Source organism: Schistocerca cancellata, chromosome 7 (genome assembly GCF_023864275.1).
Source record: "Schistocerca cancellata isolate TAMUIC-IGC-003103 chromosome 7, iqSchCanc2.1, whole genome shotgun sequence".
Lineage (NCBI taxonomy): Eukaryota > Metazoa > Arthropoda > Insecta > Orthoptera > Acrididae > Schistocerca > Schistocerca cancellata.
Window position 1 is genome coordinate 345,680,761 of NC_064632.1, and position 26,700 is coordinate 345,707,460.

General features: G+C 44.0%; 1 protein-coding gene across 1 annotated transcript in view; it reads right to left on the minus strand.

The window, feature by feature from the left end:
• Positions 1–15,744, minus strand: part of LOC126092765 (odorant receptor Or2-like) — a 53,626-nt gene extending 37,882 nt beyond the window's left edge. Inside the window, exon 1 of the mRNA XM_049908493.1 lies at positions 15,409–15,744. Coding sequence (XP_049764450.1) covers positions 15,409–15,744 — 336 coding nt within the window. The remainder of the gene's footprint in view (positions 1–15,408) is intronic.
• Positions 15,745–26,700: the final 10,956 nt, after the last annotated feature.

Below are 26,700 nucleotides of genomic sequence, written 5' to 3' on the forward strand. Positions count from 1 at the left end.
CCAGGTATTCAGCAGATTGGACGCAATGTCCCGTACGACGTCGCCTCGGCAGGGCACGCGAAGTCCTTCCATCGGTGAAGGACGGCACAGCGTGAGGCACGGCTCCAGGTGCGGCTGCCCCCGTCGGAGGTTCGAGTCCTCCCTCGGTGGGTGTGTTGTCCTTAGCGTAGGTTAGTTTAATTTAGATTAAGTAATGTGTAAGCCTAGGGACCGAAGACCTCAGCAGTTTGGTCCCATAGAACTTACCACAAATTTCCAATTTACGGCTTCAGGTAAAACCCCAGGATAATGAAACATGACGAGATATTTGGGCCGGCGTGGAATCTTGCGTATCGTACAAATTGGACTGTTTCTGTCAAGATACTGTGTAGCGTAAACTCTATATTTCCGTGACAAGAGACCTCCCAGAAACGAAATAATTCGAGGGGAGAGCCACATGATGCCAATCTTTGCTCATACGGTGAGTGTGACGCAGTTGCAGAGGAAATTCCTTCCAATCTGGGCAATGAGACATTGCGACTCTCAGTTTCCAACACATTCGAGGTCAATGCTTTCATATCTCAAAAAATATTGTGACGCGATGTCTTTGGCTTTTATTAAAAAGTGGAAACCTGGACACCACTTTCTGAGTATTGCTGATATGGAAGAAAGGCTTTTGCCCAGCTTGTAAAATTCCTTTCAGGGAGGAACTGAACTATTTGTAATAAGTGATGTAATCGGGGAACGTTTAACAAAATGCCTCAATTGGTTGAGGAAACTTTAGCCTCGGGTTTATGGAGAGCAGACTTGCAATGACATTTGGTAGGAGTTCAGCTTTGGAGAAAGGGTTTGCAGTCTCCGATCTTTGAAGACAGTTTTCTCGGTCTCAATCTTGGATGAGATAAAAGGTGTCTTCGCTGTGACCTGGTACAACAATCACGTCACCCACTACTGCCTTCCTCTGAGAAACAACTTGTGGTAAGATTTCGCAGCGAATGTAGTAGGGCACGAGAATCGATAGGTGTGTACATGTGTGTTGTGTTGAGCTGTTAGCACCACAGTCATAGATAATAAGCGACCAAAGGTTCACCAATGGCTCAACTTAGAGTATTTCACTTCATGTTATTGCCCATGGAAACTGCAATAATAAATGTTAAATTCTGTGGAAAGTGGTTCATTTTTGCTCCCCCTCCCCGTCCGTCCCCCAAGTTCATTTGACTATTTCCCCTCATCCTGTGTTACTTCAGTGGCTGTGATGGCCCCTGTCTGAAAGATATCTAGAGAAGTTCGCAAATCTCATTTCTTTGCTAGTCGTGCGAAACTAATACCATAAATTCCATTTCACTTTGCATTAAACTAAAATGATCCATACTTTCCCGACAAATTCATACAACTCATCGTTCCATTAGTCTTAGTTCATACTGAGACGCAGCTTATTAACCATGAGCAGGTGTAAGTAAGACTACAGCATACGGCAAAACGGTAGATCTGGTATATGATGTGGGTTCAAGATTTAGATATGATGGCTTCCTTTTGAAGGTTCTTTGATTTCCCCACAATGGACAGCCTTTACGTGGCAATGCCTGCAAGGATCTCCACTATATCAGAGTTTTTGATTTGCAGTTAGGTAACGTGTGTCCTTTTATTTCCAGCAGTCACTGAATACTTGTTTGCCTAATGCTCTACATCGTTGAAACACAGCATTGTTTGTAAAGTATTCTAATGTGTCCTTTCATGTGTGAAATTTGGTAGGATTTATTTGTGTTCATGAGGAAAAATAGAAAATGTTGTGGGGAAGGCTGCCTTTTATCGGCAGAACACTTAGAAAAAGTAAGAGACCCACTGACTCCCTACTCTATCCTTGTCCGTCCTCTTTTAGAATACTGCTGCACGATGTGGCATCCTTACCAGATAGGATCGACGGTACATCGAAATATGGGAGAGAGTGTCACTGAAATCATACAGGATTTGGGCTGTACATCAATAAAGAAAAGCGTTTTTCGTTGCGACGGAATCTTCTCACGAAATTCCAAACACCAACTTTCTCCTCTGAATGAGAAAATATTTTGTTGACACCGACATACATAGGGGAGAAACGATCACTACGATAAAATAAGGGAAATCAGAGATCTCACGGAAAGATGTAGGTGTTCGTTCTTTCACCGTGCTATACGTGATTGGGATAATAAAGAATTGTGAATGTGGTTCGATGAACTCTCTGCCAGACACTTAAATGTGATTTGCAGAGTATGCATGTAGATGTACTGTACATGTAGATATAGGTGTGGCTCCGCGCCTACGTACACGACTTAAGCACGTGGGGGTCAGGTTTGCGTCGTCTTTTTTTGCGGTCCTTTAGACAGTTATGTATTCTATCGAGGTAAGATTTATTATTTTATTTACCGGTCTCGTGGGCACCGCTGGTTAACTGCAAAGTACAGTGCAACAAAAACCTACCGTATTGCACCACAATTAAGTAAGTAAAGCTTCCGAATAGCGCCGATACAAGTAAATGACCACTGTGTTCTTTACTAAATGAGGTCTGTAAGCTAAGAAAGAGGAGAGAAAAGGAAAGAAATAGAAAATGATTACTGTTTTTGCTTGGTTACAAGGAGGACAATAATTTAGTAACACCTACGTTTACATCAGATCACATTTCAAAAGGGTATTCGCAAAGAAGGGTAGCCTAGCGGAGCGATGTGGAGCACTATCTCCTACCGGTGAGGATAGGAAAGACAAACCCAATCGCTGCACGTGCAGCGAGAAATGTTATTTGGTAACGTCACAGGTTAAATACTTGTCATCCACTTTTGGGATATTTTCCGACATTTGTGGCCCCATGTGTCTCATATTGGATTACTAGTCTCAGTATCATCTACATCGCTTCGGAGATTTTTAACCATTAATAAGAACCACCCTGCATATCCAACGGCATCGTTACTAATATCACGATATTACAATACCGCCACATGTTGGTGTAACCCAACACAAAGCCCACAACAGATTCCGCCTCCAGAAACTCCTGTCTGGCCGGACATGGGGACTGCATCCTTCCACCATCCTTCACACCTACAAATCCTTGTTCCGCCCCATCCCTTGTTATGCCAGCGGTATTTGGATTTCCGCCCTGCCAGGTTCTATAATGCCTTCCTCATCGTCGAGCGCCATGCACTCTTCCTCGCCTCCCACATCCACCTTCCATCCCCCAAGCTCATTCTCCACGACCTCACCCCTTCCCCCTTCTTCTCCTTTTACTTGAACACATCCACACCCTGTTTATTGCCCACTGACTCAATCCCCCTCCACCACCTGTCTCCCCCTTTCTCTACACCCCCAGCCTATTGCCACGCCCTTACCATTGTGTCCCACCCTCTCTCCATCTTGCCGGACGATGTGGCCGTGAGGTTCTAGGGGCGTCAGTCTCGAACCGCGTGACCGCTACGGTCGCAGGTTCGAATCCTACCTCGGGCGTGGATGTGTGTGATGTCCTTAACTTAGTTAGGTTTAAGTAATTCTAACAAGGGAACCTCCCCAACGCACCACCCTCAGATTTAGTTATAAGTTGGCACAGTGGATAGACCTTGAAAAACTGAGCACAGATCAATCGAGAAAACAGGAAGAAGTTGTGTGGAACTATAAAAAAATAAGCAAAATATGCAAACTGAGTAGTCCATGCGAAGATAGGCAACATCAAGGATAATCCGAACCCCGCAGCGCCGTGGTCCCGTGGTTAGAGTGAGCAGCTGCAGAACGAAAGGTCCTTGGTTCAAATCTCCCCTCAAGTGTAAAATTTTTCTTTATTTTCACAAAGTTATGATCTGTCCGTTCGTTCATTGACGTCTCTGTTCACTGTAATAAGTTTAGTGTCTGTGTTTTGCGACCACACCGCAAAAACGTGCGATTAGTAGACGAAAGGACGTGCCTCTCGAATGGGAACCGAAAACATTTGATCGCAAGGTCATAGGTCAACCGGTTCCTCCACAGGAAAACACGTCTGATATATTCTATACGACACTGGTGACGGCATGTGCGTCACATGAGAGGAATATGTTGTCGATCCACCTAACTTGTGCACTTGTTGAATGGGTAAAAAGATTCTTCTACATTGCCTGATTTAGGTTTTCTTGTGGACGTGAGAATTACTCCCAAAAAAGTGATGAAAATATAAGAGTTTGTCACATAAACTGCTACAAATGAATCCAACAGTTTCACAGTCACACACTTTTCCCTGTGCTCTGTCGAAACATATGTTTTTAACGTTTTCAAATTTTTCCGTGTGTAGACCGTCAAATCCTGCATATATCCAAGCAAATCTGAACATCTCCTGGAATTTTGGAGAGCGAAGTTGATTATGTGTGAGTGCCTGAACTTTGATAATTGTCTGGAAATAAAAAATAAAAGTTTATGCTCGATGGAAGACTTGAACTAAGGACCTCTCATTCCGCAGCTGCTCACGCTAGCCACGGGACCACGGCGCTGCTGACGTCAGACTATCCTTGATGTTGACTGTCTTGGCATGGACTACTCAGTTTGTATATTTTGCTTATTTTTTTCATAGTTCCACACATCTTTTTCCTGTTTTCTCGATTGATCTGTGTTCAGTTTTTCAAGGCCTATCCACTGTGCCAACTTATAACTAAATCTGAGGGTGGTGAGATGGGGAGGTTCCCTTGTAAGTTACAGGGGACTGATGACCACAAATGTTGAGTCCCACAGTGCTCAGAGCCATTTGAACCATTTTCTCTCCATCTCCACACCCTCCACCTCCTTTCCCAGCGCAACTTACAGCATTTACCCCTCCCAGGTGATGAACTTCGCCCTGACATCCATCCCTCCAACCAACTCTAACCCCACCTTCCTCCAGTCTCCTCCTCAAAGCTCTCTCTCCTCCCCCTCCCTACTTCTGAGTAGCTTTCCCCCTCCTACACCCCCTCCCTTTTTGTGCTCCTCTTCAGTGTCTCTGCACTACCTTCTGGCTTGTGTTCCCTCTTCATCTCCCGCCCTGGCCATCTCCTGCCCCTTGGTGCGACTCCTACCCCCTTTTTTTTCCTCTTCCTCCCAATCCCCCAGCCTCCCCGTTGCATCTTCCTCTCATCTTCTTCCCTCCTCTCTAGCCTCCAGTCCCTCAGCAGTTCCCTACCAGAGGTTTTTTTATTCTTCATGAGTACTCCATCGTTTTCAGTGTTTTGATTGCCACCAGTGTTCTTTTAACTTTATGGCGACATTTTAACTGTTCCCCAGTGCATGTCCCCATCTTTGTGTGTATTTTAACTCCCATCATCTCCATTTACTGTTTTTTTATGTCCCCTTTTTATCCCCCCCTTTTTTGTGTAATCGTCCCACTGTATTTTTGTCAAGCCAATTGACTGAAGATCTGTGGACTGTGCCGCTACCAGCCCCCCCCCCCTCCCCGCCCCATATGGGCAGGAGAATGAAATTACAATAACGAAAAATAATTTGTGTAACAAAAGACTCGTTGATTTCTCTCACAACTCTTCCTACCTCATACACTAGGGCTTCAAAATTTTACCTCCATCAGTAAGGGCATCTATCCTCGCTTCTGAATGGTAGGACTAGCTTAAATTTAGGGAACATTATTCTGAGTAATGGACAGGTAGCAGTTTCTTCTTCTTCCTCTTCTACTAAGAATAATTCTCGTGCTTCTTCAAAATAGTGATGCTAGCATTCATTCATTATTTACATGTTTCCCAGTACCCAAAGTCTCCAGTCAGTTCCTAGTAGGTCCCGTGTTGGCTTCTTTCAGCACGTTGCTGTTTAGGTTGGCTGTCTGCACTTCAGTAATTTCTACTTGTGTGATATGATTCTGAGGACTATCATCATGATCAAAATTAGCCCATTATCGTAATAGTTTCTTGGAGGCACCGAACTCTCCAGGGTCTGCCATTTTTTCTAAGTTGTTGTTAAAATGGCAGCCAAACTCTCCATTCCTCCGATCTGCAGTTGAAAGGATGACTGATCAGTAGTTGTTGCACCTGCGTTCATATCTCATTACTCCTGTCCTAGTCTAATTCATTTTGAGTTATATAGTTCCTCTTATCATTTCCTAAAGAATAATATTGAATTCCTATAACTTGCGTCGTCGTAGATCTCCGTTACTAACATACACAATTTCATTTGGTTCTGGACGCTCCTGGACCAAAATTCGGCCAGTAACACATATTTTAAATCCTGATGTGTTTAGAACCCACGCATCAGCAGCCTCAGTCTTGCATTAGTTTCTTTCCTGATGTGTCTGCCGGCTAAATTCCTTTCTAATATCAGAGTCCACGACAGAAGTAACCGTCAAATTGTTCAATCCCCATTTGTGGTGGGGACGATCAGGAAAAACTACATACTTTTTTTACTGAAGCTTTTATTTTCAGTAGCGATACCATCACTCACACCTACATTCGGTACTGATCTACTACGGGTCTTTCTAAGGCCCCAGACTTCAGAAACTGGCCTTGTTACGTGCTTTGGTTTGCATCTGGATCTCACTATTGTTTGCCGATTGGCCTCATCTGGCGGGGGTGCCCAGCAGCACGTTTCTTGACTAATGGGGATATTGGAGTCTGAAATACGCATCAGTGGGGCTCCGTCTCACATTCTACATGTCGAGAAGGCTACTACATATCGTGAAAAATTGCCCTCCCCTTTTGCAGTGGTGACTGGAGGAATCCACCAAATTAATAAACTCCCTACGTGTGTATCATTCTACTGAGGCACCAAGAGCTCGTACAGTAATCTGAAATATATGAAGTGTGAAAACAACGAGACACATCTGCGAACCTCTCTGAAGTTGACTTCGGGCTTCGCCATGCTGATCAGTTTGGAGCTGTAAGGCGCCAGCATGTTGCCACTTCCCAGCCAGTTCCTATCGCTTCAGTACGGTTACGGTAACGGAGATACAGGGGAGAAATCAGTCACGGAACAGTAGTTGAGAAATAGTTACTGCCATCCGGTTATCTTACTCCAAAGAAGATTTCGAAACATACAGTTAAACTTTCTTATCTCAACATGGGCTACAACTAAAACTCAGCTACAATGTCGTGATTTCTGTAGCATGGCCATGTTCCTCATAAAGAACGTACTTCTCATCCTTGCTTGATGCGATGAATGTATATGCGTGTACCACGTAAGTAACGTCAGTTTCAGCCTTAGTAACTATATTTTCTAAGAATCAATGTACCATACAGGGAAATCTGTTCAAAAAAAAAAAAGATGTGTGTGTGTGAAATCTTATGGGACTTAACTGTTAAGGTCATCAGTCCCTAAGCTTACACACTACTTAACCTAAATTATCCTAAGGACAAACACACGCCGGCCGCGGTGGTCTAGCGGTTCTGGCGCTGCAGTCCGGAACCGCGGGACTGCTACGGTCGCAGGTTCGAATCCTGCCTCGGGCATGGGTGTGTGTGATGTCCTTAGGTTAGTTAGGTTTAAGTAGTTCTAAGTTCTAGGGGACTTATGACCTAAGATGTTGAGTCCCATAGTGCTCAGAGCCGTTTGAACCATTTGACAAACACACACACCCATGCCCGAGGGAGGACTCGAACCTCCGCCGTGACCAGCAGCACAGTCCATGACTGTAGCGCCTCAGACCGCTCGGCTAATCCCGCGCGGCCGGAAATCTGTTGCTCTAATATGGAAACCTGGCATATTATTCTCTCTCTGCCCTTTGGTCAACAATATGTGTAGTATAGAATCCTCAGCTCACTGTGTGTGTATTTTCCAGATGTTAGAACGTGTGGACTTCCCCGTTCCGATGTTTACTCTCCTCCAGTGCCTAGAGATTACGTTGGGTACGCTGGCAGCTGCTCAAGGCAGGTTGCTACAGCACTTGGAGGACGAATCGCAGTATAATGTAATATTCAGCGTCCACTCTCTGCACTTACCCCATTCCACACGACACAGTGCGTTGTCGGTGGTCTTGGTGTGTGAACAGCTTGAACAGTACCTTACTGCTTATGGACCTAATGGTGACGTAGAACAACTATTTCTGTATATGTAAATAAGTGAATTAAGTTACACAGACATAGCGCATAAAATTAAGCGCATATATTCTGGAAAACTTTCCTGTGGCGGTGGTACCCCATGAGCTTTTTCCTGTGTACAAACGATCCGGACAGCCACATAGCAAATGGATCGCTTCCTTGCAAAGCTTTACCTGTGAATATTAGTTTATACGTAAAAACCCGAACAGTGCCGTATCTTACTCATATATCCGGGTGTGAGACATGTTATGCAGAGGTTTGGAACGACCTCCGTGCAGTAGCTCGTTAAATGACTGTCTTCTATGCCGTATACTTTTGAACAGGTTCAGAGCTAAGTTCAGATAATTCTGTATGGTGGTTCTGATATGTTTCAGATGATTTTTCAGCATCCTGCTGTTATTGACAGTCACTGTTGTATCGTCAGTGCTGGCCACCTAGGCCACCTAGACCTATGGCCACATCTCAGGATCAGCTTCTTCCTCTCCCCCCCCCCCCGACCCCCCCCCCGCCTCCCCCCGCCGTCATGCTCCTGGCTGTTGTGCACTGCAAAGGCATCGTGGTGTGCTTTGGGACACAGGCCCAAGCCACACCTCAGGATTAGTTCGCCCCCTTCCTGCTCCTAGTGGTTGTCCATTGCAAAGGCATCTTACTGTGCTTTGGGACCCAGAATCCACTTCATTGCCATTCTTCCTCCGCCAAGAACGGTTATGCCACAGGACCAGGACTCACCACCTGCTGGTAAATTGTTTTCACCCATCAAATCTAGCCTGCAGTGCTTTATCAACCACAACAGTCGTCCTTGTGCTTTCGGACACCTGCAGTGCCTCTTTCGCCACAGTCGGTATTATAAAGCTCAAGTGTGTTTATATAAACTCCTCCACATTGATCCTTCTGATGTAACAGTGGTCCTGCTCTAATGTGACCTACACCGAAAGGACTGAGAAACTAATACTTGGGCCTCATCGTTCGGGATGCTATGCTCACTTCATAGAGTGGGATCCGTTTGGACAGACATTCAGAGAGCTTCCTGCATCAGTCACCACCCCTCATGCAGCGCCTTTCTGATGTTGTTCTTCTGGTGAATGTTCCTCTTCCTTTTCTGCTGTCCTTCAAGGCTATCTTCACTTGGGTCGCGTCGCCACCAGGTGAGCCTCCCAATCTCAACAGGCTGCTCTTTCCATTTAGGTCTGTGCACTGCCTTCACGATTCTCCAGTGTGCTACCGGATTCACTACTGCATTAGGGCAGCACCCCATTTAGGCCTCTGATTTTTGTCAGTGGTGTGAGTGCACTGATTGCTCTTACAACACTGACATATAACTGTGCATCTGTTCTTACGATATGTCCCCATCTGAGAACACTTCTCAATTACAGATGTCATTACCCCTGCCTAGACGCAGCGACAAACTATGTCAATATTGATGACAGCATACCAGCCGGACGTTACACTGAATGTGCTTGTTTCTCTTTCTGTGAGGGAGAGGGATATTACTTCGTCGGTCACTCGCCAGACAACATCCAATGGTAAGGTGCTGTGTGACTGGTTGTATAATCAGCACATGTGGACATTCGAGAAAGCTGACAGCGACGGCCGCCTTACGAAGGCACCACAGTTGATTGAACTACATTGTCGCATCTTCCATGAACGGCGATCTATCACCGGAGGACCTCGTGTTACGTTGTCAACCAATGTGTAACCAAGCTGGCGGCAACCAATTACGAGGATCGACTTTACTCATCTGTGTGATAGTATAACCAACGCCGTTGGGCCTCAACAGGCAGTCTACACTCGGCTCACAACAAGTACAGCTGGAGTTAACATCAACAAACCATCGAGTTACGTCCTGCAGAAGTCACCAATATGTGGTACCATCACTAGTACAGTGAATTTTCAGGAATCCATTTCAGAATGCTGTGGGGTTGATACAGAAACGTAAGAGGAACTGCCATACTTAAGCCGCATTGTCAAGTTGTGGACTTAGATATTGGAAGACAATAGGAGGTTATTTGTGTTCATTTATACAACAGTTCTATGTTCTGTCTGACTGTTCTAAAAAATAAAGCTATGTAACTGGGATAATTTATTCGTGTACTTGTCTCCCATACTAATCTTCCACAGTCGTATTGAGGTGACGCGCTACTGGACAGATTGCCACATCACAACAGGCGTCAACCTTGTTTTATGGATCTATTTTTGAAGAAGGCTTGTGTTTAATGTGTTTTACTTGTAACTTGCACGTATTCAAAATGTGGTCTCTTATTATGTTGCAACTAACCGAATAATTTTTAATACATTCTATTTTAAACACAGTCACTTTGCCAATTTTAAAACACTATGCAAAAGGTTGTCGCGCTCTTCTACTGGAAAAGGTGACTCTGACAACGGGCCAGTTGACAATACCGGTTTCAGCTGAACACGTTTTCAATGTAGGAAGGCGAAAGACGTTGTATTAGTTATTTGAATATAGCCACGTATTTCTTATTAAGCCAATGTCCTTGTGTCAGTGGTAACACCGTTTCTCGTCAGATCACCGAAGCTAAAGTGGTGGCTTGGCTAGAACTTGGATAGGTGAAAGTTCGGCTCTGCCAAGCGCTGTGGACAACTGGGGTGCTCCAAGCCCTTGTGAGATCAAATGAGGAGCTACGTGATTGAGAAGTAGCGGCTGCGGTCACGAAAACTGACAACGAACAGGAGAGCGGTATGCGAAACAGATAACCCTCCATATCCGCATCCAGTGACACCTGTCAACTGAGGATGGTTGGCCGGTACCGTTGGGCCTTTTAAAGGCCTGTTCTGACGGAGAGTTTAGTTATGCATTCTATATTCGATAGTGTTTAATAAAAGGGTTATTGTGTTGAAAATTAATACAGATAGATCAGTGCCTTTCGTCAACAAAATGGCACCGATTTATGTCTTTCCATGTTTTATTCACCATCCATGTGTGTCTAATGGTGCAGTATTCTAGTAGAGGGTCAACGTAGACCACATCATATGCAGGACACTGCTATTTACTTTCTTTGAGAGTTTTTCTTCGTCGTTTCACGTATTCATGTTTAACTTTGTGTGCTTCCTTATCAGCCCAAATCAGTTTTATAGCTAATTAAAACGCTACGATCTTTCTACAGGCAATGATTTAAAATCGAAAGAGCTTCACCAGCGCTTGAGCTTAACGGAAATGATATTTGTAGATAGTCTTCATTAAACTGTACTTGACGTTCATTACGAGATTCATTAGAAGTTTCTGTGGGTTGGCGTTTATCTGCAGGAGGCTGAGATGCAGAACTTTCGATTTCAGCATTACCCGTAACCAGAACACAGTCTGTGGCTCTCGCTGCAGCAGAATGATGGTCATTAAACATAACGATCTCACGTTCTTCTAAGCGTTAATTACAATAGTGACTTTAACAGCTGTTAAGTAAGGAGTGCTTAATAGATGTGACGAAATCGTCACCCTGCATGTGTCAGATAGTTTTAGTTCTCTATATTAAGAACGTTTCGTTTTTGGAGTAGGTTTAATACGAAGATGACAGCAGTAAATAATCATTGTCAAATGCATATTGTTTGTTGAGAATCTAAAACAAAGTATAGCAAAATATGTTATCAGCTTTAATATAAAGGGTTGTGTCAAGTAACATTCTCCAAAATTACCTGGTGCACACTAAACTCACCCTGTGAGTCGTTAGTGGCGTCTGTATGAAGATGAAACCTAGATGTGTGAAGGTAAAATATGTGTTTAGTACTTGAATGCGTTGGAAATAACAGCCAACGAGTTCCAAAATACGGGTTTATTAAACCTTGACCATGGTTTAGGTAGTTTTAAAACTGTCTTCTTCGGAAGCTATTGTACCTTTTCACAAATATTACGACATTGGGAGTGGAATCATTATAATAAGCAAAATTACAGGAAATGTTTACAATAATTTAGTGAAGCATACTCACGTAGAGTCACGTATTATTTATATGCGATGAGAGAGTCTAGTATGTGTACGTGTCATCCTCTTAATCACCCTGGTTTAAAAGTAGTAGCTCCCTAATGTAGGGCTCTGTCTTGAAACTTTATAAAATACCGCAAATTTCAGAGTGGTTCCAACAATGTGTACAGGGCTATTGCTAGTGACACTCACCGAGTTGACTAAGAGACACTAGTCTTAGGTCACCTTTGGTAGGTGGGGCTCCTGCGCGCCCTGTATACGCGTAGCTGCAATCAGCAGCGTGTGTCATTTCACAAGTACATATTCTCTACTGGAATTAATATATCAACTAAAAGGTTGAAAGGGGGAGAGGGGGATAAAAGGTGTGTCGTTGATGTCATATGGCTTATAAAGAGCCTGCAGGCTCAGGTAATCATAGCAGACTCTTTAAAATATGGGTAAAAACGAACAAGAAGCACTTGTGCGTGGCTAATGAACTGTAAGAAGCATTAGTGTCATAGCATAAACACTTCAGTGAAATATTGTATAAAGAATCCAATACTATATATATTGACTCCTGACATGAAGGGGTACTGTAAAAGGGCACACTGTGACGGACAAATTGCAAATAATGAAAGACAAATGCAAAATGTGGAATGACAAGAGTTGGTGGGTGGGTGGGCGGAGGGGGGCGGGAAAGGTGAGGAATGGGGTTTACATCTTGACCTGTGAAGCATCGTGCTAAAGGAAGTGGTAGTACTGATAAAAGATACTGTATGAATAAATGTACTAGAAAGGGTGTGTTATAAAATATCGAGTAAAATAATTCCTAGAAATCACGATCTTATGGGCAAAATAAAACACTTGAAAAAAGAAGAAAAAATGTGGGTTGTGTCTTAGGTGTTTCATTAGTACGACGTTGAACAGCAACTTCATTGTGGATGAGGAAGCGAGCGTCGTAAAATGACGAAATAACAGACTTACAGAACGTAGAATTTTGAGGAAAACAAACACCGCGTGGAGGCCGGCACCGAACGGTAAAATTGTCTACTCGGCCAGAAGAAGAGGCTTAAAACTTTCCAGGAATATCGAGTGACGTGGCACAGTGGTTAGAACACACAGGACTCGCATTCGGGAGGATGACGGTTCGAACCCGCGACCCGCGACTTAATTTAGGTTTTCCGTGTTCCCTAAATCGTTCCAGACAAATGGTTCTTTTTAAAGGGCACAGCCGATTTCCTGCCCCGTTCTTTCCTAAGCCGATGTGACCGATGACCTCGCTATTTGGTCCCCTCCCCCTAAAATCAACCAACAGCAACAATAAACTTCCAGGAAATGTCTACTTGCAAATTGAAGCTGATCATTTAAAATGTAGCCATCGTTCTTCTCTAAGTGTTTGAAAATATCGAGGTCTTTCCATAATTCTTATCTACGCCCTTTTACTTCTTTGTGTAAGATTACGGCATCCTCTATTTATACGCTATATGACTTCAAAGGCACAATTTTTAAAATCCTCCCCTCTCCTTCTTTTTAATTTTGTGGTTAATAAGCTCATTCTAGAAATGAATACGTACGTGTGAAATCCCACACGCAGGTCATTGCAGCTACATGCATACAGGCAAAACCGTACAGTTGAGAATTGATACTTTTAAGTCATGTATTTTAAATGGTGAGTAAGTGGATGACACGCACATTTACTAGACAGAACCAATGACTCAGACATCGGGTATAAATGATATTAGATTCTACGTAGGTATGCTTCACTAAATTACTCGTAAGTATTTCCTGTAATTTTGCTTATTGTAATGATAGCATCTCTGTTCCACACACAATGTTTTAATATTTGTTAACAAGTACAATATCTTCTGAAGAACTATCGAAACCACGGTCAAGATTTAACAAACCTGTATTTTGCTACTGGCCATTAAAATTGTTACACCAAGAAAAAATGAGGATGATAAACGGGTATTCATTGGACAAATATATTATACTAGAATTTACATGTGATTATATTTTCACGCATTTTGGGTGCATAGATCCTGAGATATCAGTACCCAGAACAACCACCTCTGGCCGTCATAACGGCCTTGATACGCCTGGGCATTGTGTCTAACAGGTACAGCTGCCCATGCAGCTTCAACACGGTACCACAAGAGTAGTGACTGACGTATGGTGACGAGCCATTTGCTCGGCCACCATTGACCAGACGTTTCCATTTGTTGAGAGATCTCGAGAATGTGCTGGCCAGGGCAGCAGTCGAACAATTTTTGTATCCAGAAAGGCCCGTACAGAACCTGCAACATGCGGTCGTGCATTATCCTGGTGGAATGTACGGTTTCCAGGGATCGAATGAAGGATAGAGCCACAAGTCGTAACACATCTGACATTGAACGTCCACTGTTAAATGTGCCGTCAATGCTAACAAGAGGTGACCGAGACGTGTAATCAATGGCACCCCATACCATCGCGCCGGGTGATAGGCCAGTATGTCGATGACGAATACACGCTTCCAATATGCGTTCATCGCGATGTCGCCAAACACGGATGCGACCATCATGATGCTGTAAACAGAAGCTGGATTCATCCGAAAAAATGACGTTTTGTCATTCGTGGACCCAGGTTCGTCGTTGAGTACACCATCGCAGGCGCTCCTGTCTTTGAGGCAGCGTCAAGCGTAACCGCAGCCATGGTCTCCGAGCTGATAGTCCATGCTGCTACAAACGTCGTCGAACTGTTCGTTCAGATGGTTGTTGTCTTGCAAACGTCCGCATATGTTGACTCAGGGATCGAGACGTGGCTGCACGATCCGTCACAGCCATGCGGATAAGATGCCTGCCATCTCAACTGCTAGTGATACGAGGCCGTTGGGATCCAGCACGACGTTCCGTATTACCCTCCTGAAGCCACCGAATCCATATTCTGCTAACAGTCATTGGATCTCGACCAAGGCGAGCAGCAAAGTCGCGATACGATAAACCACAATCTCGATAGGCTGCAATCCGACCTTTATCAAAGTCGGAAACGTGATGGTACGCATTTCTCCTCCTTACATGAGGCATTACAACAACGTTTCACCAGGCAACGCCGGTCAACTGCTGTTTGTGTATGATAAATCGTAAATCGGTTCATGTCAGCACGTTGTAGGTGTCGCCACCGACGCCAACCTTGTGTGAATGCCCTGAAAAGCTAATCATTTGCATATCACATCATCTTCTTCCAGTCGATTAAATTTCGCGTCTGTAGCACGTCATCTTCGTCGTGTAGCAATTTTAATGGCCAGTAGTTTATTTCCAACCTATTGAAGCTCTTGTATGCACAGTTGTCGAAGCGAAGCCATGTTCAAAACATTAAATGTTTAGTCATCTAACCTCGTTCGTCAACTTAGCCTGGTCTCCCATACGTTAAGTAGGTTAGCTGTTGCCGCAACTAGCAACCGACTAAGAAATATCCACACAGTTACTTGAGATACAGCACGTCAGGAGCCGCAGTAACTACACTCAGTGTAATGTGGTTCCCTTACTAACCTGAAGAGCAAGCTTATGAAAGGCGCGCTCGCACAGAGTTATGTGAACCATGCGAAAGAGCCAGATGATGTTTGTGTCAGCAACGCCGAGCGTCATCGTGAAGGCGGTCAGGTCTTCCGTGCCCTCGCGGTACAACACCGTGACCTCAGAGATGAAGAACGACAGGATGAGAGACGTCATGGTGATGGTGCAGAGGCGAAAGCAGAGAGGTGACCTGTCGGCGCCGCGAGGGTGTCGCAGCACGGCCGTCCAGTGCAGAGGCTGCAGCAGGTGGTTCAGGTCGCTGGCGGCATCCGCTGCCGCCGCCACTGCAGCAGGCGCTGCTTCGCTGACCATATTCCGTTTCTACCTGCACATAGACACAGGGCTGTAGTAGTGTGACTTCGCTGGTTTGTGGTTCTTAGCGAAAAAGGCTTGGTTAATACAGTATAATAATTACACTGAGGTGACAAATATTAAGTGAGAGAGATAGTCACACATACAGGCGGTGGTAGTATCGCGTACACGAGGTATGAAAGGGCAGTGCAATGGCGGAGCTGTCTTTTGCACTCAGGGGAGTCATTCAAAAGGTTTACTACGTGATTATAACCACACGACGGGAATTAACAGGCTCTGAGTTAGTGTAGAATTGTCGGTGCTAACTGACAAGCAATACTGCATAAAATAGGATCAGAAATCAACGTGGGACATAAGGTGAACGTAACCATTAGGGCAGTGCGGCGAAGTTTGGTGTTAATAGGCTATGGCAGCAAACTACCGAAGTGTCGGTCATTGCCATCAGCACGATATAGCTCCTGGGCTTGTGACGAAGTTGGTTTGACCCTACACGACTAGAAAACCGTGGCCTGTTCAGATTAGTCCCTGTTTCAGTTAGTAAGATCTAATGGTAGGATTCGAGTGTGGCACACACCCCACGAACCCATGTACTCAGACTGTCGACAAGGGACTGTGCAAGTTGGTGGTGGCTTCATATTGGTGTGAGCTGTGTTTACATTACTTGAAACCGATCACTGAGTGGAAATGGCTCAGTTCGACTACTTGGAGACCATTTGCTGCCATTCATGGACTACATGTTTCCAAACGACGATGGGATTTTTATGGGTTACAATTTTTCGCGATTGGTTTGAAGAACATTGCGGACAATTCGAGGAATTGATTCAGCCACCTAGATGGCCCGACATGAATACCATCGGACAGCTATGGGACATAATCGAGAGGTCAGCTCGCGTACATATTCCTGCACCACTAACACTTTCTAAATTGTGGATGGCTATAGACGCAACATGGCTCAATATTTCTGCAGATTACTTCCAAAGAATTTTTGACTCCATGCCACATCGAGTTACTGCACTACATAGGGCAAAAGGAGGTCCGAAACGATATTGTGAGGTATCCCATGACTTCTGTCACTTCAGTGCAAGCTGTTTAGCGATGCAAGCTATCAGGAAAACTCACGCAAATACGAGGATTGGAACTTTAATAATGGCAACTATTTATTTAGAGCTAGTACAAAACAGATACTAGTTTCAAAGTTTTACTGACCTTCAAAGTAGTCACCAGCATCGTGTATAGCCAGTTGCCAGCGATGTGGAAGTAGTAGGAATCTTTTAGCAGTGCCAGTTATGTTGACACTTCAAGCGGCGCGGCCTGTTGCCCGAAGAATGTTTAGTAGTTCTGAATCGAATACCTTGAAGTGTTTCCTTCAGTTTAGAAATCGAGTTGAACTTACGAGGGCTTAAGTCAGGGGAATGCAGTAGGTGGTATAGCACTTAGCAGCCCCATCAGTCAAAAAATCTCTGACAGCTTGCACTGTACGTTCTTGAGCATTGTCCTGCAAAATGATGGTCAGGTTCTGCAGAAAGTGTCCTCACGTCTGTCTGTAAGCTGGTCGTAGGTTGTGTTCCAAAAATTAGCAGCATAGAGACAGAAGTGTTGATATTTTCTGCAGGACCTGACCATCATTTTGCAGGGCAATGCTCAAGCACGTGCAGTGAAGAATTCTTCGTTCAGATATATTTCATATATCGAACATACAATGAGGTGAAAAAAGTCATGGAATACCTTTTAATATCGCGTCGAACTTCCTTTTGCAGTCGGTAGTGCAGCAACTTGTCAAGGCGCGGACTCAAAAAGTCGTTGGAGGTCCGCTGCAGTAATACTGAGCCTTGATTCCTCTACACCCTCTCATAACTGCGAAAGGGTTGCTGGAGCAGGAATTTGTGGACAAACTGACGTCTCGGTTATGTCCCATAAATCTTCAATGGGATTCATGTCGGGTGATCTGGTTGCCAAAATCATTCACTCGAACTGTTACGAATGTTCTTCATACCAGACGCAGACAATTAAGTCCGTAATTGTTTGGTAACATGAAGTCCACGAATGGCTGAAAATGGACTCCATGGAGCCGAACGTAACGATTTCCAGTCAATTATCGGTTCAGATGGATCACTGAAACAGTCCATTCCAATATGGAGCCACGATCAGTTTGCTTCGGTCCATAGCTTACTGGGGCGTGTGCCTCACTCTAACCCTAACACCAGCTCTTGCCAACCGAAATGGGAACTCATCCGACCAGGCACAGTTTTCCAGTCGTCTAGGGTCCACCTAACATATCAGTTACGAGTCCAGGAGAGGCGCTGCAGGAAGTGTCGTGCTGCCAGCAAAGGCCCACGCGTCGGCCCTGTGCTGCTGTAGTACATTAACGCCACATTTCGCTGCACTGTCCAAACAGATAAGTTCGTCAGACGTCCAACATAGAATTCTGCCGTTATTGCACACAGCGTTGCTTATTATTAGTACTGATAACTCTACGCATACGACCTGCTCTTGGTCATTAAATGAAAGTAAGTAATAGAACCCAGTACGTTATCCTCGATGGTGAGTGTTCATCGGAGGTGAAGGTATCATCTGGAATGCCCCAGGGAAGTGTGGTAGGTCCGCTGTTGTTTTCTATCTACATAAATGGTCTTTTGGATAGGGTGGATAGCAATGTGCGGCTGGTTGCTGATGATGCTGTGGTGTACGGGAAGGTGTCGTCGTTGAGTGGCTGTAGGAGGATACTAGATGACTTGGACAGGATTTGTGATTGGTGTAAAGAATGGCATTTAACTCTAAATATAGATACGTGTAAATTAATGCAGATGAATAGCAAAAAGAATCCCGCAATGTTTGAATACTCCATTAGTTGTGTAGCGCTTGACACAGTCACGTCGATTAAATATTTGGGAGTAACATTGCAGAGCGATATGAAGTGGGACAAGCATGTAATGGCAGTTGTGGGGTAGGCGGATAGTCGTCTTCGGTTCATTGGTAGAATTTTGGGAAGATGTGGTTCATCTGTAAAGGAGACCGCTTATAAAACACTAATAGGACCTATTGTTGAGTACTGCTCGAGCGTTTGGGATCCCTGTTAGGTCGGATTGAGGGAGGACATAGAAGCAATTCAGAGGCACGTTGCTAGATTTGTTACTGGTAGGTTTGATCATCACGCGAGTGTTACGGAAATGCTTCAGGGACTCGGGTGGGAGTCTCTGGAGGAAAGGAAGCGTTCTTTTCGTGAATCGCTACTGAGGAAATTTAGAGAACCAGCATTTTACTGCCGCCAACTTATATTTCGCGGAAAGACCACAAAGATAAGATAAGAGAGATTGGGGCTCGTACAGAGGCATATAGACAGTCATTTTTCCCACGTTCTTTTTGGGAATGGAACAGGGAGAGAAGATGCTAGTTCTGGTACGAGGTACCCTGCGCCACGCACCGTGTGGTGGATTGCGGAGTGTGTATGTAGTTGTAGATGTAGACATAGAAACCGTTAGCTACTGCGTTGTCGCTGATGAGAGGTAACGCCTCAAAAGCGGTATTCCCGGCACGTACTTGACACTCGTGACTTCGAAGTATTGAATTTACTAACGATATCCGAAATGGAGTGTTCCATGCGTCTAGCTCTAACTGCCATTCCTCGCTCAAAATCTGTTAATTGCACTTGTGCGGCCATAATTACACAGAAAACTTTTTCACACGAATCACAAGGACAGCCTGCCAATGAACTGCCGTTTTACACCATGTAAGCGATACTACCGCCGTTTTTATATCCGCATATCGCTATGCCATGACTTTTTGTCTCTGCAGTTTATACATTGATGTACTCTTAAGTCAAACGGATGGTGTGCATACAATTATTTATTATGATTAAATAGTTATTAACGATATTTGAGGGCAATATGGTGGAAATGGAAGAGGACTTAGATGATGATGATGAAATGGGCGTATGATACTGCGTGAAGAGTTTGACAGTGCACTGAAAGGCACTGTACAGTGACGTATAGATCATTTACGTGTTAAGTTTTCACTGTCTACAGGTGTCTGCAAGTGTTAAATACGTATCTACGTAACTTTGAAGTTTGTTTTGTAGCATTTAACAGAGTGTACGTAGAATGTTGTTAGTTCCTTCGGGTGTCGTTCAAATTACGACCGAGGAACTAAAAGAATGAATCTGTTCTTATTGCCAATTCATGGCAGTCGATATAATGACAGGAATCGTCACTTTCCAGCGATCTGTCCCAAGACGAAGGAACCTGGAGTATGCATGAAACATCTGGATGACTCAAATATCATTAAAATTGACAGTATTGTGGATGAAGTAGAAATCAAAGAATTTCCATGAATAAGGTCGGAACTGACTGAAAATTCTGTGTCTTCTGTCTTTGCAAATGCAGCTGATTTAGTCACATGGTTCAAATGGCTCTGAGCACTATGGGACTCAACTTCTGAGGTCATTAGTCCCCTAGAACTTAGAACTAGTTAAACCTAACTAACCTAAGGACATCACAAACATCCATGCCCGAGGCAGGATTCGAACCTGCGACCGTAGCGGTCTTGCGGTTCCAGACTACAGCGCCTTTAACCGCACGGCCACTTCGACCGGATGCTGATTTAGTCACTTGGTACAATCGATAACCATTTCGAGTCGTATGTTGAGACAGAAAATATGTATTGGCGCAGTGTGTTGAAAAGGGTGTTTGCAGTAGTGAAGAAGTTAACAAGTCGTGGCCTTCCCCTACGTGGACTTGTTGAAAGATTCCATTCATTCCATAATGGTCAATTTACAATGTCTCTTTAACTTATAGCCGAATTTGAGTCTTTTCTTGCAGAGCACATTGGACGATGTGGAAATTCAGGGCAGGGTCCGACATACAAGTTATCTTTCTTCAACAATCATGTAATGAAATAATAGAGCTGCTTTCTGAACGAATAAAAAAAATATAGTAAGTGAAATAGAACAGGCCAAATTTTTCTCTCTATTAGTAGATTCTACTGCGGACATATCACATATTGATCAATAATCTTTCATATTAAGATAAGTGAACGAGAATGGTGAACCTGTAGAACGTTTCCTTCTGTTTTTACCAAACCCGTAACACAAATCGTAAAACTTACCCGAGGCCGTACTAAAAGTCCTGGTTACAAATTCCATTGATATTACTGCCTGTAGAGGTCACTCATATGACAACGGAAGCAATATGTCAGAAACCTACACTGGTTTGCAAGCACGCATTAAAGAACGAAATACGAAAGCGCATTATGTGTCTTGTGCAGCACACTCTTTAAATTTAGTTGGCATTAGTGCTGCAAGACGTTGTCGGGAAGCATTTTCATTTTTCAGTGTAGTACAAAACCTTTATAATTTATCTCAGCTTCTACACAGTGCTGGGATAAACATCTTTCTTTCACGAAACCAGGAAGCAAAACGGTAAAATGTTTATCAAAAACACGTTGGTCAGCAAGAGAGAAAGCGTGTGTAAGTATATATGAAAACTGGGAGGGAGTTATCAATGCCCTCATACATATTGCCAATAATACGTTTGAAAAACCTTTTGTGCGAAATGAGTCTTCAGCTTTATTGAATCAACTCAGCAGACCATAAACAGTATTCATGATGACAGTTTGGAAGTACATACTGCAGAGATGTAATAGCTTCAATCTGAAATTGTCTAAATTGTTGTTGTTGTGGTCTTCAGTCCTGAGACTGGTTTGATGCAGCTCTCCATGCTACTCTATCCTGTGCAAGCTTCTTCATCTCCCAGTATCTACTGCAACCTACATCCTTCTGAATCTGCTTAGTGTATTCATCTCTTGGTCTCCCTCTACGATTTTTACCCTCAACACTGCCCTCCAAAGCTAAATTTGTGATCCCTTGATGCCTCAAAACATGTCCTAACAACCGATCCCTTCTTCTAGTCAAGTTGTGCCACAAACTTCTCTTCTCCCCAATCCTATTCAATACCTCCTCATTAGTTACGTGATCTACCCACCTTATCTTCAGCATTCTTCTGTAGCACCACATTTCGAAAGCTTCTATTCTCTTCTTGTCCAAACTAGTTATCGTCCATGTTTCACTTCCATACATGGCTACACTCCATACAAATACTTTCAGAAACGACTTCCTGACACTTAAATCTATACTCGATGTTAACAAATTCCTCTTCTTGAGAAACGCTTTCCTTGCCATTGCCAGTCTACATTTTATATCCTCTCTACTTCGACCATCATCGGTTATTTTACTCCCTAAATAGCAAAACTCCTTTACTACTTTAAGTGTCTCATTTCCTAATCTAATTCCCTCAGCATCACCCGACTTAATCTGACTACATTCCATTATCCTCGTTTTGCTTTTGCTGATGTTCATCCTCCTTTCAAGACACTGTCCATTCCGTTCAACTGCTCTTCCAAGTCCTTTGCTGTCTCTGACAGAATTACAATGTCATCGGCGAACCTCAAAGTTTTTACTTCTTCTCCATGAATTTTAATACCTACTCCGAATTTTTCTTTTGTTTCCTTTACTGCTTGCTCAATATACAGATTGAATAACATCGGGGAGAGGCTACAACCCTGTCTTACTCAATTCCCAACCACTGCTTCCCTTTCATGCCCCTCGACTCTTATAACTGCCATCTGGTTTCTGTACAAACTGTAAATAGCCTTTCGCTCCCTGTATTTTACCCCTGCCACCTTCAGAATTTGAAAGAGAGTATTCCAATTAACATTGTCAAAAGCTTTCTCTAAGTCTACAAATGCTAGAAGCGTAGGTTTGCCTTTTCTTAATCTTTCTTCTAAGATAAGTCGTAAGGTCAGTATTGCCTCACGTGTTCCATCATTTCTACGGAATCCAAACTGATCTTCCCCGAGGTCGGCTTCTACCAGTTTTTCCATTCGTCTGTAAAGAATTCGCGTTAGTATTTTGCAGCTGTGACTTATTAAACTGATAGTTCGGTAATTTTCACATCTGTCAACACCTGCTTTCTTTGGGATTGGAATTATTATATTCTTCTTGAAGTCTGAGGGTATTTCGCCTGTCTCATACATCGTGCTCACCAGATGGTAGAGATTTGTCATGACTGGCTCTCCCGAGGCCATCAGTAGTTCAAATGGAATGTTGTCTACTCCCGGGGCCTTGTTTCGACTCAGGTCTTTCAGTGCTCTGTCAAACTCTTCATGCAGTAACTTATCTCCCATTTCGTCTTCATCTACATCCTCTTCCATTTCCATAATATTGTCCTCAAGTACATCGCCCTTGTATAAACCCTCTATATACTCCTTCCACCTTTCTGCCTTCCCTTCTTTGCTTAGAACTGGGTTGCCATCTGAGCTCTTGATATTCATACAAGTGGTTCTCTTCTCTCCAAAGGTCTCTTTAATTTTCCTGTAGGCAGTATCTATCTTACCCCTAGTGAGACAAGCCTCTACATCCTTACATTTGTCCTCTAGCCATCCCTGCTTAGCCATTTTGCACTTCCTGTCGATTTCATTTTTGAGACGTTTGTATTCCTTTTTGCCTGCTTCATTTACTGCATTTCTATATTTTCTCCTTTCATCAATTAAATTCAATATTTCTTCTGTTACCCAAGGATTTCTATTAGCCCTCGTCTTTTTACCTACTTGATCCTCTGCTGCCTTCACTACTTCATCCCTCAGAGCTACCCATTCTTCTTCTACTGTATTTCTTTCCCCCATTTGTGACAATTGTTCCCTTATGCTCTCCCTGAAACTCTGTACAACCTCTGGTTCTTTCAGTTTATCCAGGTCCCATCTCCTTAAATTCCCACCTTTTTGCAGTTTCTTCAGTTTCAATCTGCAGTTCATAACCAATAGATTGTGGTCAGAATCCACATCTGCCCCAGGAAATGTCTTACAATTGAAAACCTGGTTCCTAAATCTCTGTCTTAACTTTATATAATCTATCTGATACCTTTTAGTATCTCCAGGATTCATCCAGGTATACAACCTTCTTTTATGATTCTTGAACCAAGTGTTGGCTATGATTAAGTTATGCTCTGTGCAAAATTCTACAAGGCGGCTTCCTCTTTCATTCCTTCCCCCCAATCCATATTCACCTACTATGTTTCCTTCTCTCCCTTTTCCTACTGACGAATTCCAGTCACCCATGACTATTAAATTTTCGTCTCCCTTCACTACCTGAATAATTTCTTTTATCTCGTCATACATTTCATCTATTTCTATTTGTCTAAATATTGATGCTAAAATAGTGCATGAATTATATGACTCACTAGTATGATTTGTTGCAGCTATTCGTGGCGTGTTCCACTGTCATGAACATATATCCGTGGAGATTGTGACTGATATAGACTATGAATGCACTAAATGTCACGAAAACGCAAACTTCATGATGACGATGAAGTGGAGTTTTCTGACAGGAAGGGATTAGTTTAGAGTCCCAGTACTCGACAACTTGAACGCCAGATTAGTGAGGAGGAAGGAAAGCTGTAGAACACTGTTGGCCTCCTTCACAGTTCTCAGTAACCTTAAGAACAGTTCACCTGACGATAATGATGAACGTGCAGTAAACCTCCAAGCGTCATATGACACAGATTTAGAGCCTTCCTTCCCTAGTGAATGTGCACATTTCGCAGAACTTTTGGAATCTTCTAAGATTATTGATATACCAGTCGAAATGAGTAATTTTTTATGAAATGAGAGGTTTCTGCCATCAAAACCAGACGCAAACTTTGCTGACTGGTGAGATTGTTTGTTTATTTATTCATATTGGTTTCAAAAATTTAAGATTATAACGTGATTTTATTATAACTTAGAGCACATTCTTTGGATTTATAAACTACATATTACCTATTTATTTTACGTTTGACGATGGCAGAACGCGGAACTAAACCTCGCAGACGTAACTGAAGGCGCCCGACAGTATAAAACCAATACCGGCATGACCCAGGCCGCTCGGCGCCGTACAGTCAAGTCATACTGATACTGTAGTATATTATAGCTGATGCTTATTCTTGGTGTCTGCTGAAATGTATAGTTATCGCCGAAATATACGTTATCCGAGAATACGCTCAGATGAAAAAGTGTTAATAAATAACGTAGTTCAGTTGTGTCAATAAATACGTAAAAGCTTTGCTAATACCGTTAGAAAGAGCTATGGTGAGAGCAGTAGCTGCAGTAGAAAACTGTTCAGCCCTTACATGGATTAAAGGTATTGTGTACACTTATTATGCAGCATATAGCTACACAGACCGTAATACTTTACACGTCAACTATTACACTATAAGAAAAATTTGATTTTCCCACACTAGTCAGAAAAATTATGTAATACCTAATCCAGTTCTGTGTTTGTTTGTCTGTATTTAGTTATTAGTTCGTTCACCGAAATCTCTATTTCATTTTAGTTTCCTACGCTTTCCCACAGATTCAAATTTTAATACCGAACGTGTTTTTTTATGTGTCACAAATTCAAGTTATTAGATCGTTAAACGACAGTTTTTTTAACGCATCTCTGTAAAAGTACGTATTATTTTCTAATGTATGACACGTTCGCTTCAATTTTTCGATCGTAACACAACGTTTTTGTTTTCATTTTCAACGGTTTAGTGTAAAAGAACATACACTCCTGGAAATGGAAAAAAGAACACATTGACACCGGTGTGTCAGACCCACCATACTTGCTCCGGACACTGCGAGAGGGCTGTACAAGCAATGATCACACGCACGGCACAGCGGACACACCAGGAACCGCGGTGTTGGCCGTCGAATGGCGCTAGCTGCGCAGCATTTGTGCACCGCCGCCGTCAGTGTCAGCCGGTTTGCCGTGGCATACGGAGCACCATCGCAGTCTTTAACACTGGTAGCATGCCGCGACAGCGTGGACGTGAACCGTATGTGCAGTTGACGGACTTTGAGCGAGGGCGTATAGTGGGCATGCGGGAGGCCGGGTGGACATACCGCCGAATTGCTCAACACGTGGGGCGTGAGGTCTCCACAGTACATCGATGTTGTCGCCAGTGGTTGGCGGAAGGTGCAAGTGCCCGTCGACCTGGGACCGGACCGCAGCGACGCACGGATGCACGCCAAGACCGTAGGATCCTACGCAGTGCCGTAGGGGACCGCACCGCCACTTCCCAGCAAATTAGGGACACTGTTGCTCCTGGGGTATCGGCGAGGACCATTCGCAACCGTCTCCATGAAGCTGGGCTACGGTCCCGCACACCGTTAGGCCGTCTTCCGCTCACGCCCCAACATCGTGCAGCCCGCCTCCAGTGGTGTCGCGACAGGCGTGAATGGAGGGACGAATGGAGACGTGTCGTCTTCAGCGATGAGAGTCGCTTCTGCCTTGGTGCCAATGATGGTCGTATGCGTGTTTGGCTCCGTGCAGGTGAGCGCCACAATCAGGACTGCATACGACCGAGGCACACAGGGCCAACACCCGGCATCATGGTGTGGGGAGCGATCTCCTACACTGGCCGTACACCACTGGTGATCGTCGAGGGGACACTGAATAGTGCACGGTACGTCCAAACCGTCATCGAACCCATCGTTCTACCATTCCTAGACCGGCAAGGGAACTTGCTGTTCCAACAGGACAATGCACGTCCGCATGTATCCCGTGCCACCCAACGTGCTCTAGAAGGTGTAAGTCAACTACCCTGGCCAGCAAGATCTCCGGATCTGTCCCCCTTTAAGCATGTTTGGGACTGGATGAAGCGTCGTCTCACGCGGTCTGCACGTCCAGCACGAACGCTGGTCCAACTGAGGCGCCAGGTGGAAATGGCAAGGCAAGCCGTTCCACAGGACTACATCCAGCATCTCTACGATCGTCTCCATGGGAGAATAGCAGCCTGCATTGCTGCGACAGGTGGATATACACTGTACTAGTGCCGACATTGTGCATGCTCTGTTGCCTGTGTCTATGTGCCTGTGGTTCTGTCAGTGTGATCATGTGATGTATCTGACCCCAGGAATGTGTCAATAAAGTTTCCCCTTCCTGGG